General features: G+C 36.6%; 1 protein-coding gene across 1 annotated transcript in view; it reads right to left on the minus strand.

Moving 5' to 3' along the window:
* Positions 1-17198, minus strand: part of LOC144250457 (uncharacterized) — a 91276-nt gene that overhangs the window by 62448 nt on the left and 11630 nt on the right. The window contains 1 exon segment of the mRNA XM_077793299.1: positions 2713-3928. Coding sequence (XP_077649425.1) covers positions 2713-3928 — 1216 coding nt within the window.

A 17198-nucleotide genomic window follows, 5' to 3' on the forward strand; every position in this document is an offset into this window, starting at 1 on the left:
AGCTGAATGAAGCTTGGCAGTTGCTTCACCTGATGGAAATCATTCCTTTCTTCTGAGGAAACAGCACCCATGGCTGGACTTGAGCTGGATAGACTCTGCAGCACTGATTACATGTTCTGCTTCTTGAATGAATCTGAGGTGCTCCTCTTTCTTAAAACATAGATTTGAATCTATTCATGCCTATATTGTTAAGTCAGAGACACAAGTCACAAAAGGGACATAGCCCATTTCCCACCATAGTCTTTTTTAAAGATTTTTTTAATATTTATTTTTTAATTTTTGGCGTACACAACATCTTTGTGTGTATGTGGTGCTGAGGATCGAACCCGGGCTGCACGCATGCCAGGCAATCACGCTACCGCTTGAGCCACACCCCCAGCCCTCCCACCATAGTCTTGCTTCTTCATCTTCCCATGTTCAGAGATCCATTCTATTGATGCAGAGAGATCCCTGAAATGGGCTTCAAAAAGAAAACCCACAGCATTTTTTTTACTTCTGCAGAAGCTGGTGTCAGGGAGAGGTCCTAGTGAGGACCTCTGTTGTCTTTGCCTATAAATCTGAGTGTTGGAGCAGTTCAGAAGTAAGTCTATAGCCCTGATGGTAGCCTACCTGGACATCATGTCTCTTAGGGAGTAGAGAACCAGGGCTAGCATTCACCAGTCACCTTGTGCTGTTGGACTCTCAAGGTTACAACCTGAGTTGCAATGTGGAGCACCCTGGGCTAGTGTAGCGCTGGTCACATGAGGAGGATCCTGCAACAGCATCAGGGAGATGCCACCTATGTGATGGCCATTAGGTTGCAGGGCTATGAGAAACTTTCTTTACTGAAGAGAGTACCACTACCATGACCACTTGTAGATCCTGCAAAGACAAATATTTTTCATTTTGAATTCCTGAATATGGTAAAGAGATAAGTTTTTAAAATTTATCTCAAATTGTGTAACACTCACAAACTCCACTGACCACGCATGCCAGGCGAGCGTGCTACCACTTGAGCCACATCCCCAGCCCAACCAAAAATTGTATATCCAGAAAAACTAAGCTTCAGATTTGATGATGAAATAAACAGCTTCATCTTTGTATAAGTGATTTGAAGAAATCTTTTCCTCTTATTTGAGTTTTACATGACAGAAACCATTTTAATATGAGAGAAAAGATTCCACTGTATTGTCCTATAATCGGGTACAGCCTCTAGAATCACTTTTGTTTCCAAAAACAATTTGGCAATGTTTAATGTTGGTGGAAAATAAGAGTTCATTAATTGAAATTCATTAAAATTAAAAACAGATTACACTTTATTAATCAAAAAAGTTATAGTTTGATTTTAAATGAAGGTTTGTAAAGTCCATCACATGATGCCTCATGAAATATCACCTCACCAGCAATGAGGAAGCATCAATTTTCTTCTGCCATAGTGATGTTGCACTTCTTCATTGTCCCTTAAAAAAGGCCACCATGGTATGAAATATCAAGATGAAATATACTTAAAAACATTTCCCTCCATTACTTTCAAATTTCCATGGTTACTGGTAAAGATATTGAAAGCTCTCCTTACACCCAATAATATGGCAGACTTGAATCATACCTCACTATGAATATTTACCAATATTTTCATGCACTGGTGAGTTGTCTTCTCCTTAAGGCTTGATTGATGATATGTTTCATTTCACTAATTCTGATATTCTTTTCTCAGTTTTATGCTGAAGAATGATGCTCTGAATTCCAACTGCATTTTGGCATACATTCAGCTGCAATTCAAACACAAAGCATGCTTACCTAGGGATGTTCTAGATGTACGTTACACTTTCCTTTAATCAGAAGTGAAAATGAATATTAATGGTGCCTCTGTACTATGCAAAGTTCTCTTTAAAATGCAGCAAATTGACCTTGAGATTTTATGTTATTATGAGGAAATAAGTTGTAGTCAGAACTATTAGAAGGTGAAATTAATGTCTATTACTTATACTTTTAAGTAGAAGTATTGTCCAGAGAAAATGGATCTATTTGATATAAACATATAGAGAAAAAGATTATGTCTTTGTTCCTTTGAAATCCACAAAAATCATGCAACTGTTGACTTTGCATTCATCTGTATAATACTCTAGATTAGAATATGGCATGAAGTTGACAGTGCCTTAGTCATCTCTAGCATGAAAATTTGCATTGCTATTGTAGTTTTCTGCTTGTTGAAATAGATCCACTGATTTATTCTATGTAACAACGTTATTTTCCCTGTGTAACTTCTTGTGATCTCTACTGTGGATATTTTGCTAAAGCCTTTCCTCCTGCATTTCCTCTATGAAAATAGGTAGTATAATTTCTGTAATTTGTATAAGTTGGAAAATGTATTTAAAATTTTTTCAAATATTTTATGTTTACAATTTTTCTTATCAGTAGGAATTGTCTGATATAATATAAAATGTTATCATTTATTAAAGAATTTTTCACATTTTTTGATATAAAGAATGTGTTTCCAGTTTATATTCTTTGATGATCACTCAAGTGACAACTGTGTTGAAATGTTTTGCCACATTCTTCAACTAGGGTTTTTTTCTTTTTAAAAAAATTTTTCAGTATGGATCCTCTGATGTACAACAGAAAGTAAGGAACGAGTAAATGCCTTTGCAGAATGTTCACATTTGTAGAGTTTCTACACAGTGTGTATATTCTGATTCCTATGAGACCCTGAGTCAGAAATGAAGGTTTTGTGACAATCTTTACAATTCTAGGGTTTCTCTCCAGTATGGATTCTTTGATGAATACCAAGCTGTGAAGATTGAATAAAAAATTTTCCACACTCTTGGCATTTGTAAGGTTTCTCACCAGTATGGATTCTCTGATGCACAGCAAGATGTGAGGAACGAGCAAAAGCCTTTCCACAACTTTCACATTTGTAGGATTTCTCTCCTGTATGTGTTCTCCTATGCACATTTAAGGTTGAGGAACAAATGAAAGCTTTGCCACACTCATTACATTTGTAAGGTTTCTCTCCAGTGTGGATTCTCTGATGCACAGCAAGAGATGAGGAATGAGCAAAAGCCTTTCCACAACCTTCACATTTGTAGGATTTCTCTCCTGTATGTGTTCTCTTATGCACATTTAAATGTGAGGAACGAATGAAAGCTTTGCCACACTCATTACATTTGTGAGGTTTCTCTCCAGTATGGATTCTCTTATGAATAGTAAGCTGTGAAGAATAAATAAAAGTTTTTCCACACTCTTGGCATTTGAAATGTTTATCTCCAGTGTGGATCCTCTGATGCTTTTTAATACCTGAGGAAGAAATGAAGGTTTTCCCACAATCTTTACAATTATAGGGTTTCTCACCAGTATGGATTCTCTGATGCACAGCAAGATATGATGAGCTAGAAAAAGCCTTTCCACAACTTTCACATTTGTAGGATTTGTCTCCTGTATGTGTTCTCGTATGCACATTTAAATATGAGGAACAAATGAAAGCTTTGCCACACTCATTACATTTGTAAGGTTTCTCTCCAGTGTGGATTCTCTGATGCACAGCAAGAGATGAGGAATGAGCAAAAGCCTTTCCACAACATTCACATTTGTAGGATTTCTCTCCTGTATGTATTCTCTTATGCACATTTAAATGTGAGGAACGAATGAAAGGTTTGCCACACTCATTACATTTGTGAGGTTTTTCTCCATTGTGGATTCTCTGATGCACAGCAAGAGATGAGGAATGAGTAAAAGCCTTTCCACAACTTTCACATTTGTAGGATTTCTCTCCTGTATGCATTTTCTTAAGAGTATTTAAGTGTGAGGAACAAATGGAAGCTTTGCCACAATCTTTACATTTGTACGGTTTTTCTCCAGTATGGATTCTCTGATGAATAACAAGGCTTGAGGTACATTTAAAGGTCTTTGCACAATGTTTACATTTGTATGGTTTCTCTCCAGTATGGAGTAGCTGAGGATGAACAAGTTGTGTGGAACACATATATGCTTTCCTACTTTCTTCAGAATTGTAATGTTTCCCTCCAGTGTGGATTCTCTGATGACAAAGCAGTTCTGAGGAAGAAATGTAGGTTTCGCCACATTCTTTGCAATTGTAGGTTCTCTCTCCTGCATGGATACTCTTATGCATCCCTTGATGTGAGGAACTACAAAAGAAAGTTTTACAATCTTCTATTTCATGAAGTTTCTCTTCATTCTGGATGTTCTGCTGTTGTTCAAGATTTAAACTTGGTGGAAGTGATTCATCACTTGGTGGAAGTGATTCATCACATTCTGTGATTGTCCATGGATCTTCTTGGGTGCATATTGTATTAGGTCCAATTTGGTTTGGTGACTCATCAGGACTTTCCCTGTATTTTTCACCTGTATTTGTATTGGACATTTCCATGGGATTGATTTTCTCATGCTCTGTACACACTGAGAACTGATTGAATAGTTCACCATATTTCTTACATTCATAAGATCTGTCTTTCCTCTGGACATTAGGATGGGTAAGAGCTTTTGGCCACTCATTGATGACTTTTGCACATTTCTCCCACTTGTCATGGTTCTGTGCAAAAGGACATCTCTGTGTGTTAGGTGGATCTGATCCCTGGTTAGGGTCTTCCCATGATTCCTTGTGCTCATGGCTCTCCTGTCCCACAGAACCTCCCTCCAATTTACTTAGGTTACATCGATCAGCAAATACCACGCCAGTGTCATAATGGATGAAAATTTTCTCATAATTACCAATGTGTTCTCTATCCTTAAGCATCAGTGTGTTGACTTTGGCCATCTGAATTTTATCCAAACTGTAGATATTGGAACAGAAGTCTTGATGCAGAAATAGTGAACTTTTGATGAACGAATTATCACTAAAATCCCATTGAGATATTTTTTTCATAGTTTGGAATCTCTTGTCTCCAGCAATATTTGAATGACAATTCAAGACAAATTCACAATGTTTCAAATGATGTTTTGCATCATGAGCTACATTTCCTTGCTGATTTTCTAAGCTGTTTTTCTCAGTAAAGCAATGTTTCATAAGTGGATCTACATACTTACTCCAAGAAGCATCTGAATCCACACAAATTCCTGACACAAAGTCATTACTTTGAGCAGATTCTTGATGTGCATCTTCTCTCCCAGTCGTCTCAGATGGAGCCACTGCACAGGGATAAGGTCCATGACATTCTGGCTCCCCTTTACACTTTCTCCCAATTTCTTGTTTAATGAATTGTATATTCTCAAGATTCTTAATTTCATATCTTCTATTTCTCACTTGTTGCAATGAACCTTGTGTATTCTCCTCTGGTAACCATCCAGTAGTTTGCAGGGGAGACATAAATGAAAGAAAAGAAAGTTAGAATTTATCCTTCTTACTGGATTCACTTGAACATACCAATGCAACGTGTAAAATTCTATCAACCTGAGAATACCAGGAAGATGAAAAAATAAAAACCTTGACTGCATCCTTCCTCCATAAATATATAATCTTAAAATGTATGCATTGAACATGTTGCCTTACTGAATACTCTAGAAATTGTATTTTCAAGACTGCGGGTGACAACAGTTCTAACAAGCCCCCAAAAGGGGGAAGGAGAGTTGTGTCTATTTCTCCACCACAGATACTTACCCTAAAATTAGCAGAATACAATGAAGAGAGAATTCCAAAAACATGGATATAATTTCTTTCCTCCTTGGGTGCTTTCTGAAAAATCTGTCCCTGACATAAAGTGCCAAAAGAAAATGGGTTTATTGTGGAATGATTGGTGAAAATTGCCAAAAGGAGGCAACTAAATAAATTTCCTGACTTAAATTCTAAAGAAATGGTGATTGGTGAGATATGTGAACAATGTGCCAAAAGAAAATGAGTTTATTTTGGAAGATTTCTTGAGTTAGATCAGGCATGAGGAAACGATTGTAAAAGGAACAGAAAGAATTTCATTGGGAGAAGTTGATTCAGACAAAATGAGAAAGAAAGGTAGATCAGCAATAGACATCCAGGAAAAGGGTCTCAGAGAAGAAATGAAGAAAGGGGATTGAGAAATGGAGCTCCTGAAGCAGCTGTTTCTCAGCACAATGACAGCCCCCTTACCAGGTCCCAGAAATGACCAACCCTACAATGTACATTCTCTTGGGCCAATAGACCCTCTGTTTTTCCTTTTGTCATTGTAATTTAGAAATCACTTTTCTACAGACTTGTGGAAGAAGGCAAATTAGAGGTGATGTTCCCCTTTCTGAATTCCATACCTAATCAATCATCTATAAGGAAATATCAAGCTTACAAAACCTATAGATAAAAGACACCTATTGAAAATCATCTCCTGGGAATGCCCCCACATTGTGAGCTTTTATTCTCTCTCTCTTTTCTTTTCTTCTTACATTTATTTTTCCTCTTCCTTCCTTTTACTAATTAAGTCCTAGTACTATGCTCTCACCCCCTGTGACTATGGATTTTATTCTTCAAATTTACAAGAAAAAGAACCCATTTGACATCCAAACTCTTTTACAATAGGGAGATACTCCTTTGTAAATGAAAAATTACAGACACAAATATTTTAATGAGACATCTTGAGATCAGGATATAAAGTTTCAAAAGTCCCTACTAGTTTTGATTGGTGTCATTTTCCTGTGGATGAAGAAATTTTCTAGATTATAACATGTATATTTTTGGTTAACTAATTGTTTTTCCAATAGGCACATAAGACTATATTTACTTTCCAGGTGTAGATTGATTTTTCAAAAGCAAAAGGAACTTGAGCAGTGATAAATCTATTTAATTATTATATATATCCCATCGTAATATTTGCATAGCATTTTTTGATAGAATGTTTCAGATTCATTATGTTATTATTTTTTCAAGTTGAAAACGTATTGATAGCTCTGGGAAAACAACTGTCTTCATCTTATTCCTACTTTGATGCTACCATTTTATATACTTTCTGTGAAATCTCCCAAACCATCAAACCCAATAGGCTTTGCCACTAATGTATTCAAAAATGACATGACAGCACTATTATTACATTCCACATAAATTTGAGATCTTGAGATATTTTCTTATTTCTGCCTTTTCACTTCTCTAAGCATTATACCCTTTTAGTCTGTCCCTGTTACCATAAATGATAAAATTCACTTTCTTATAATGGCATATCATTTCATTCTATGTGCTTCAGTCTCTCTCTCTCTCTCTCTCTCTCTCTCTCTCTCTCTCTCTCTTTCTCTCTCTTTCTATCTCTCTCTGTGTGTATACATTTCCTATTTATCATACATACTTACAAATAAAATTTCAATGTTTCACATTGTGAATAATCATTCAGCAAGCATGGAAGTGCAGATATCTCTTCTACATTCTGAATTCATAACTAGTGGGTAAACTCAGTTCTGGTTTTACTCATCACTACAGTAGATGTGTTGTTCATTTTTGAAGAACTGTTCTACTATTAAATGTATAAAAAAGTCTCCAGATGTGTTTTTCAAATGCCTAAAGTTCTAAATACATAACAAAAAACATTCAAAGAATATGGTGAAAATTGCCAAATGGAGGCAACTAAATAAATTTCCTGACTTAAATTCCAAAGAAATGGTGATTGGTGAGATATGTGAACAATGCAAAATAAATATCTAAGTGATCCACATAGAGCCAAACAAACAAAGAAAAAAACATGAAATCAACTATCAACTAAAAAAAATACAAAAATAGAGTAATTTTCATGCTGAAGAATGCAACTAGAAATAAAGTTGAGAAATTCGTAAATACAGAATGAAACTATATTATAATCCAAGAAATCAATTCATTCAAACTGGAATAAAAATAATGAAATCATGGTTCACAAATTAAGCTATACACATTCTTGAAAATATAGCACTGTATTTCATTTTTATATACCAGTATAATGCATAAATAAATAAATAAAGTTAATAAATAAATAAATAAACAAATAGGTCCCTTAATTAAGGAAAGACCACAAAAGAAGCAGATAGGGATCAGGAAATGGAGGATGGAAGGGATGGAAATTATCTGTAACTGAAAAGGGAAAACGTGCTTAAGGATACTTATGCATACAATCTAGAGTGCTACAACCCACACATTACCAAATACACACCAGGGAGCCCACAGTAGCTTTGACAGATCAGAACTTTACTTCAGGAGGACACACAAAACAGCACCCCATAACAGGAAGTAATCTGACTGCTAACTCACAGATAATCAGGGACCATTTTCCCTGAACCATCAGAAACATAGTAGATATCTAAACACACCAAAGATTAGACTGACCTTCCAAGAATTATATCAGTCTTGACCTGGTATGATCAATAACTCTACACCCAAAGAAACAGAGATAAACCAAGTAAAGTTCCAAACCAAGAGAATGAAATGGAAAATCATATACAGCAGGCTTCCAGGACCCCAAATATACAAAATTTCAAAAGACCCACAAATAAGTACAATGTCATAAAAATGATTAACGTGCAGACTAAGAATAATATTTTCAAGGCTCCCTGACAAAAGCAACACATACCATTGAGAGGGAAACCCATCTGATTTCTCAACATAGACCCTCAATGCTAGGAGGTCTTGCAATTATCTAGAAGACCACAGGACACATTCTTGTAATCCTAGTGGATCAAGAGTCTGAAGCAGGAAGATCATGAGTTCAAAGCAGACTCAGCAAAAGTAAGGCCCTAAGAAACTCACTGAGGCCCTGTCTCTTAATAAAATACAAATTAGGGCTGGGGGTCCAGCTCACTGATTAGGCACCCCTGGGTTCAAAACCTAGTACCCACCACTCAATAGAACCCAATATCTGAAAGAAAATGGAGGCCAGCAAAGAACACTATGACCTGCAAAATTAAGATTCAGAATCAAAGATAAATTAAAATTATTCCACAATAAACAAAAGTTAAAAGAATTCACCACTAGAAAGCCTGAAGTACAAATCAGAGTCAATACTGCATTTCATAATGAAGAAGTGAAAAATAAGATGAATCCAGCAAAGAGAGAAACTACCCTAAAGAAATATACCTGATCAACATAGATTCACACATTCTCAATAAGCAAATGGCATATAAAAACATATTCAAAACACAGTGCACCATGCTCAAGAATAGTTCATCCAAGGGATGCCAAGTTGTATCAACATGTGTAAATCAATCAATGCAATTATTCCAATAAATAGACTTAAATACAAGAATCATATGATCATCTCCATAGATGTGGAGGAAGCATTTGACAAAATATAGCACATCTTCATGTTAAAACCCTAGAAAAACTAGGGAGAATAGTAAAATAATCCAATATTGTAAAGTCATACAAGCTAAACCCAAGGCCTGGTTCATTGTAAATGAAGAAATATTGAAAGCATTTCCTCTAGAAACTGAAACAAGACAGAAAACCCTCATTTACCATGTTTATTTAATGTCATCCTTGAAACTTGAGCCAGAGCAATTAGACAGAAGGAAAAAAATTAAAGGAATATGAATAGGAAAAAAAGAACTCAAAGTATCACTATTTGCAGATTACATGCTTAACTGTTTAGAAGATCCAGAAGATTCAATCAAAAAAATTTCTGGGACTAGTAGATGAACTGAGCAAAGTTACAGGAGACAAAATTAACACATAAATCAAATGCATTCTGATAAATCAGTGATGAATCCACTGAAAAAGAAACTTGAGAAACCTCCCTATCCACAGTATCCTCAAAAAAGAAATGTTTGGAAATCAATCTAACAGAATAGATGAAAGCCCTGCATAAAGAAAACTACAGAAGTTTAAAAAGAAATTAAAGCAGACCTTATAAGATGGAAAGATCTCCCATCCTTTTGGATAGGCAGAATTAACATTATCAAAATGCCTACAGTACCAAAATTTTCATACAGATTTAATGCAATTCCTATTTAAATCCTAATGATATTCTTTATAGAATTAGAACAAGCAATAATGAAATTTATTTAGAAAAATAAGAGACCCAAAATAGCCAAAATAATTTTTTGCCAAGAATACACATTGGAAAAAAATAGCTTCTTCAACACATGGTGCTGGAAAACTGGGAATCCATATGTAGCAAAATGTTATTTAACACCTCTCTCTCTCATGCTGAACATAAATCAACTGAAAGTGGATCAAGAACTTGGCACTAGCACAGAGACCCTACACGTAATAGAAGTGAAAGTGTGCCCAAATCCCTACCATGTGAGCTTAGAAACTGACTTCCCTTACAATACTCCTAAAGAGCCAGAAGTAAAATCAAGAATCAGTAAATGGAATAGAATCCAACTAAAAAGCTTTTTCTCAGGAAGGAAAACAATCAATAGTATGAAGAGAGATTCTAAAGCAGGGTGAAAATCTTAATTACATACACTTCAGTTAGACTATTAATCTCAAGGAGATATAAGGAACACAAAAATACAAACTACAAAAAAAATCAATAAATGGGATAAGGAACAGAACAGACACTTTGCAGAGGAAAAAATACAATCAGTAAATATATAAAAAATGGTTGATCTCTCTCGCACTTAGAAAATGCAAATTAAATCCACACTGAGGTTCCATCTCACTCTAGTCAATGGGAATTATCAAGAATGCAAGGAACAATAACTGTTGGCAAGAACATGAGGGGGAAAAGGCACACTCATACATTGGTGAAGGGACTTTCAATTAGTGCACCTACTGTAGGCAGCAGTATGAAAATTTCTTAGAAAACGTGGAATGGAACCACATTTTGACCCAGTTAATCCACTCTTCATTTTATAGACTAAGGGATTAATATCAGCATGCTTCAGTGATGCAGCCGAATGAATGTAAAGTCAGCACAATTCACAATAGCCAAGGTTTGGAACAAACCTAGGTGCCCTTCAATACAAAAATGGATAAACAAGTTGTGGATATATCTATATACCTAAATATCTACATGTACATATCGATATATATACTATATATATCTGACTATCTATTATAGATAGATATCTATATATCTAGAGATATATATCTCTATGTATCTATATAGATATAGATAAATATACACTTCCACACAATGTAATATTACTCAGCCTTACAGAAGAATGACATTATGACTTCTGCTGGTAAATGGATGGAACTGAAGAATATCATGCTAAGTGATATTAAGCCAGTCCCACAAAATGAAAGATCAAGTGTTCTTTATGCTATGTGGTTGCTAACACAAAACAACAGAGGATGGGTGGTATGTGTAGAAGTTTATTGATTTAGACAATGGGGAATAAAGGAAAGGGAGATGAGATGGAATTAGGAAAGATTGTAGAATGAAGTGGGCAACTTTCCTATTCTCATGTGAATACTTAACTAGTAAAACTCCACATCATGTTCTACCATAAAAATGGGATGAAAATTGTAATTGGCTGCACCCCAACTATGTATTCCATATCAAAATACAATCGACTGTCGTGAGTACCTAACAATAATAACAAAGATTATATAGCTTATAAGAAAGAAAGATTCTCAGAAAGCATAATTTTTGTTACTACTTAACAATTTTATTTAGTGCTTCCATTATTCCCTTAGCATTATCTTAAAACCTAAACAGATTTTAAAAGGAACTTAGAAAGATCACAATTGAATAGCTTAATGAGGTAAAACAGGAGATAAGAAATGTAGAAGTGAAGAAAATGCAAAAAAAATGAAAAGTCATTTCAATGAAAACACAGATATTCTGAAATGGAATCAAATACAAATATGGGAGATGAAAACTCAATAAATCCAATAAAAAATCTATTGACAGCATCATCAATAGATTAGGTAACAGAGAAGACAGAGTCTCAAAATATAAATACAAAATAATAATCTTGAAAATATTGCCAATAATAAACATGTTAAGAGAAAGTGACACAGAAATTTAAAAAAATATATGTTCTATCATTAAGAGACCAAATCTAAGGATTAGTGGTGCAGAAGATGGTGCCAAATTCTAACTGAGCAGGTGTGCATTGTCTTCAATGAACTAATGTCAGAAAATTTTGAGAGCCTTCGGAATAAGATACTTAACACCCTCAAATTCACAACATCAAAAAGACTCTCTCCCAGACACATGCCTAATCTATGGAAAAATGATAGGATTTTTAAAGCCACATTTACAAGTAAGCAAATTAAGATTTAAATATCTTTTTGAGTCCAGACCGTATAAGTCAGGAGTGATTGGAATAATATATATCAAGCCCTTAAAGGAAGTTGATGCTAACCAATGTCACTATGTCAATCAAAATTATCCTTCAGAAATTTAGAGGAAAAACCTTCCATGATAAGAAGAAATAAACAGGAAATCATAGTCAACAAGTGTACACAGCCAAACACACTTGAAGAAGTGTTTCATACAGAAATGGGTAAAAATAAAAAATTAAAAAGCCAATATAGGGATGAATTTCACAAGAAGAATAATTAAGAAGAGGAGAATCATGTCTAGAATAAAAATTAGATTCAAATCAAATGGCAGGAAATAAAAATCATCTCAGTAGCTTTCAAGTAATGATGTAAACTCTCCAAAGACACAGGTTGACAGCATTAAAAACAAGACACACTTATAGGTTGTTGACAAGAGACTCACTCTACAGGCAAAGCCACCCACAGGCTTCAGGTGAAAGACGGAGACCATACACCATGGAAATGGGGACTGAAGGCAAGCAGGGGTAGCTCTTCCCATATGTGAGAAAGTAGACTGTGGGTGAAAATTATCACAGGAGACAAAGAAGGCACTTCATACTGGTTCAGGGAATCACCCTCAACAAGACAATGAGGATAAATAGTTATTCCTAGAGATTGGTGTACCAACTACATAAAAAATAAAAACCCTGCCCCGTGCTGTGGCACACTCCTCTAATCCCAGAGGCTCTGGAGGCTAAGACAGGAGCATCATGAGCTCAAAGCCAGCCCCAATAAAAGGAAGACACTAAGCAATTCAGTGAGACACTGTAACTAAATAAAATACAAATAGTGCTGGGTACGAGGCTCAGTGGTCGAGTGCCACTGAGTTCAATACCGGTATTCTACCTAAAAAATAAATAAAACTTCTACTGAATATAATAAGTCAAGTGGACCCCATGGAATGCTACTGGGTGATTTCAACAGACCTCTCTCACTACTAGATAGGTCAGCAGGACATAAGCTAAATATAGTCCCTTCAGAACTAAAAAATATGAGGAATGAAATGAAGCTAACAGATATCTGTATAATACTATATCCTTAAGAACCGAAATTCACTGTCCTTTTGTCCTTTTACAGATGAAACCATCTCTAAAATAGGTCATATGTAGGAGGACAGAATCAAGTTTAGCACATATAGAAAAATAAGGAAAATATCTGCCACATGATCACATTATAATAGAAATTAGAAATTAACAAGACAGAAAAGAGGAATCATTCCATCACTTGGATAGGAATGAGGAATAGATCAGAGAAGAAATTATTGTAAAATCACAAAATAAGTCTCAGAAAAAAATGAGAAGAGAGACACAAGGTGTCAAGATCTCTGGGACAATATTAAGGGAGTTCTAAGAGGATACTTCATAGCACTGAATACCGACATCGACAAAACAGAAGTAAAGCCATCCAGAGCCACAGAGCTGCAACCCAGTGGGCTGGAGTGGGCCTGCACTGCAAGGAGCCTGTCGTGCCAGTTCAGGATTGAAATGTGGCAAGCCAGGGGCTAGGCTAGCCACAGCTCTCTGATCTGACCAATTGAGGCAACCAGGCATGTTCCCAGTGGGGTGCCCCCTCCACACAGGGCAGCAGATGGAACCCAGAACATCCATGATGGAAGGACATTAACTTTCCATGTCCCTGTGACCAGTAGAAAAGTAAAATGGGACAAACCTGAATTGGATAGCAGGACCAACCAATGGTCTTAGTACATTTGCAAACCCTGATTAGCACCAATTTGGAGCAATAGTGTAAGTACTTTTCCAAACACAATTTGGCATAAAATTGGATCAATAGCATAGGTAATTTTTCAAACTCTGATGAGCACTAACTGGAACCAATACCATGACCCAAGAGCTACATAAAGCTCAGACTATCAGACTCATGGGGAAAGCCCTATTGGAGACCCCTCTTGCCTTGGCCATTGTTGTTTCTATTCTTCACACTTCAATAAACCTTCTCAATTCACTATTGCCTTCCCTTCTGCAGTGAAACTCATTGTTTGAATGTACAAGACAAGAACCTGGAATAAAGTTGCCAAGGAGCTGCTGGAGTCTAGTGCAACACTGGAGACTCCGCCCCATTTAGAGCTGCACTACTAAGAACTACAACATGCCTCTCATGGTAGTGGAGAAGGATTGGGCTTCTCTGCCTGTTACTTTCAGAACAGATGACAGCAGGCATGTCATCTGTGATTAGCTGCAAACACTAAAAGGGACTTTCTTAACAGCAGAGATCTGCAACTTGCACAGGACCCACCCACAAACTGAAGAAAATTGAGTTTCACTTCCAACTCTGGTTTTATTTTATGGAACCCAGCACTGACCTCTTCAAAAGGGTTAGTGAAGAGGACCAAGAGAACTGTCTCCTTCTTTTCTACAGTTCTCTAATCCTTTTAGAAAAATCTCTGTTTCTACCTAAAATACCAGACACGTGTCCACCAATGAAAAGTTCCTATTGGGATCCCTGGTCTAGAGGCATCTGTGACAGGCTGATAAGGAGAGTCATATAAAGTCCCCTTTCTCCCTGATGGAGGAATGATTGCCAAGCTCTGCTTCAGCTTCTTTCTGTGAAACATGAAAGAGTTTGACAGTTCACTTCAAGCATCTGCTCCTTTCTTTCACTTTCTGACTCACTTGGCCTGAGTGGAGGGTGCCCCTCATGTGCTGGTACCTTGGATCCTGAGACAAAGCCTTAGTCTGGCCTGAGGTCCTTGGAAAAACCTGAAACCACTAATCCCCAGAGTCTGAGTGAAGCAGTTTCTGTCTCTCTCCACTCTACCTCTCAGGTACACCACTCAACCATTGTAGATCCAAGTTTCTTATGCCCCCCACCACCCCAATTATTTTACTAGGACACGAAAATAATATTATTGGGAATTTACAAGTCCCTGAGTGTTTTTTAGTACTCAAACACTGTTCTTATTCCTGGAATGCTCCCAATCACGAAGAGGATACAATTTTCTGCATTTCCATTTCTGCCAATTTCACTAGGAAAGAAAACAACATACATCTCATGACTGTAATGGCTCCAAGACATTTTGTTCACTGCCTCCATACTCACTAGGTTAAATATGGATAGAGAGACCATCACCTACTTCTCTCCTCTGGGACTGAAACTTGGAGCCGGTTACATCCCTGGATCTTCCTTTTTAAAATTTTATTTGTAGACAGACATACTATCTTTTGTGAAAATTTTTGTTTTTTTCATGTGGTTCTGGGGATCAAACCCAGGGCCTTGTGAACTCTAGTCAAGAGCTCTATCCCCAAGCCTAAGCCTCAACCCTGGCTCTTCCTTTATACAACAAATAGAACACAACTTTAGGGACCCTAATTATGATTATGATAGCAAATATAGCTTTTTGGTGGTTTTCTTTTCTTTTTTTTTCTTTTTTTTGATTTTCTGTCTTTCTTTTTTTTATTGTTGGTTGTTCAAAACATTACATAGTTCTTGATATATCATATTTCACATTTTGATTCAAGTGGGTTATGAACTCCCATTTTACCCCGTATACAGCTTGCAGAATCACATCAGTTACACTTCCATTGATTTACATATTGCCATACTCATGTCTGTTGTATTCTGCTGCTTTTCCTATCCTCTACTATCCCCCCTCCCCTCCCCTCCCCTCCCCTCTTCACTCTCTACCCCACTACTGTAATTCATTCCTCCCCCTTGTATTATTTTTCCCTTTCCCCTCACTTCCTCTTGTATGTAATTTTGTATAACCCTGAGGGTCTCCTTCCATTTCCATGCAATTACCCTTCTCTCTCCCTTTCCCTCCCACCTCTCATCCCTGTTTAATGTTGGTCTTCTTCTCGTGCTCTTCTTCCCTAGACTCTTCTTAGTTACTCTCCTTATATCAAAGAAGACATTTGGCATTTGTTTTTTAGGGCTTGGCTAGCTTCGCTTAGCATAATCTGCTCTAATGCCATCCATTTCCCACTAAATTCTATGATTTTGTCATTTTTTAATGCAGAGTAATACTCCATTGTGTATAAATGCCACATTTTTTTTTATCCATTCGTCTATTGAAGGGCATCTAGGTTGGTTCCACAGTCTTGCTATTGTGAATTGTGCTGCTATGAACATCGATGTAGCAGTGTCCCTGTAGTATGCTCTTTTTAGGTCTTTAGGGAATAGACCGAGAAGGGGAATAGCTGGGTCAAATGGTGGTTCCATTCCCAGCTTTCCAAGAAATCTCCATACTGCTTTCCAAATTGGCTGCACCAATTTGCAGTCCCACCAACAATGTACAAGTGTACCCTTTTCCCCACATCCTCGCCAGCACTTATTGTTGTTTGACTTCATAATGGCTGCCAATCTTACTGGAGTGAGATGGTATCTTAGGGTGGTTTTGATTTGCATTTCTCTGACTGCTAGAGATGGTGAGCATTTTTTCATGTACTTGTTGATTGATTGTATGTCCTCCTCTGAGAAGTGTCTGTTCAAGTCCTTGGCACATTTGTTGATTGGGTTATTTGTTATCTTATTGCTAATTTTCTGAGTTCTTTATATACTCTGGATATTAGGGCTCTATCTGAAGTGTGAGGAGTAAAGATTTGTTCCCATGATGTAGGCTCCCTATTTACCTCTCTTATTGTGAAAATTTTTGTTTTTTTTCATGTGGTTCTAGGGATCAAACCCAGGGCCTTGTGAATTCTAGTCAAGAGCTCTGTCCCCAAGCTTAAGCCTCAACCCTGGCTCTTCCTTTATACAACAAATAGAACACAACTTTATGGGCCCTAATTATGATTATGATAGCAAATATAGCCTTTTGGTTGTTTTCTTTTCTTTTCTTAAACACTGGTGGTGAGGGAAGTGAACCTATTACCATGGAGGATAAGTGTCCATCTCAGACTGCAAAGGCATTTTCTCTGCCTGGGTCCTACTACAAAAATCTGTGACTGAATATTTGAATTTCTAAAGACTTCTGATAGACAGTGTATAATTTGTCCATTATCAATGGAAATAAAATACCTGGTAAAAAGCTAGCAAATCTTTGTTTCCTGTCTGTTTTGTGTAAATCTGTGCACACTTTTCTATTGAATGTCATGTCTACATGTATGGTTGAGTC

This window comes from Urocitellus parryii, chromosome 15 (assembly GCF_045843805.1).
Source record: "Urocitellus parryii isolate mUroPar1 chromosome 15, mUroPar1.hap1, whole genome shotgun sequence".
Lineage (NCBI taxonomy): Eukaryota > Metazoa > Chordata > Mammalia > Rodentia > Sciuridae > Urocitellus > Urocitellus parryii.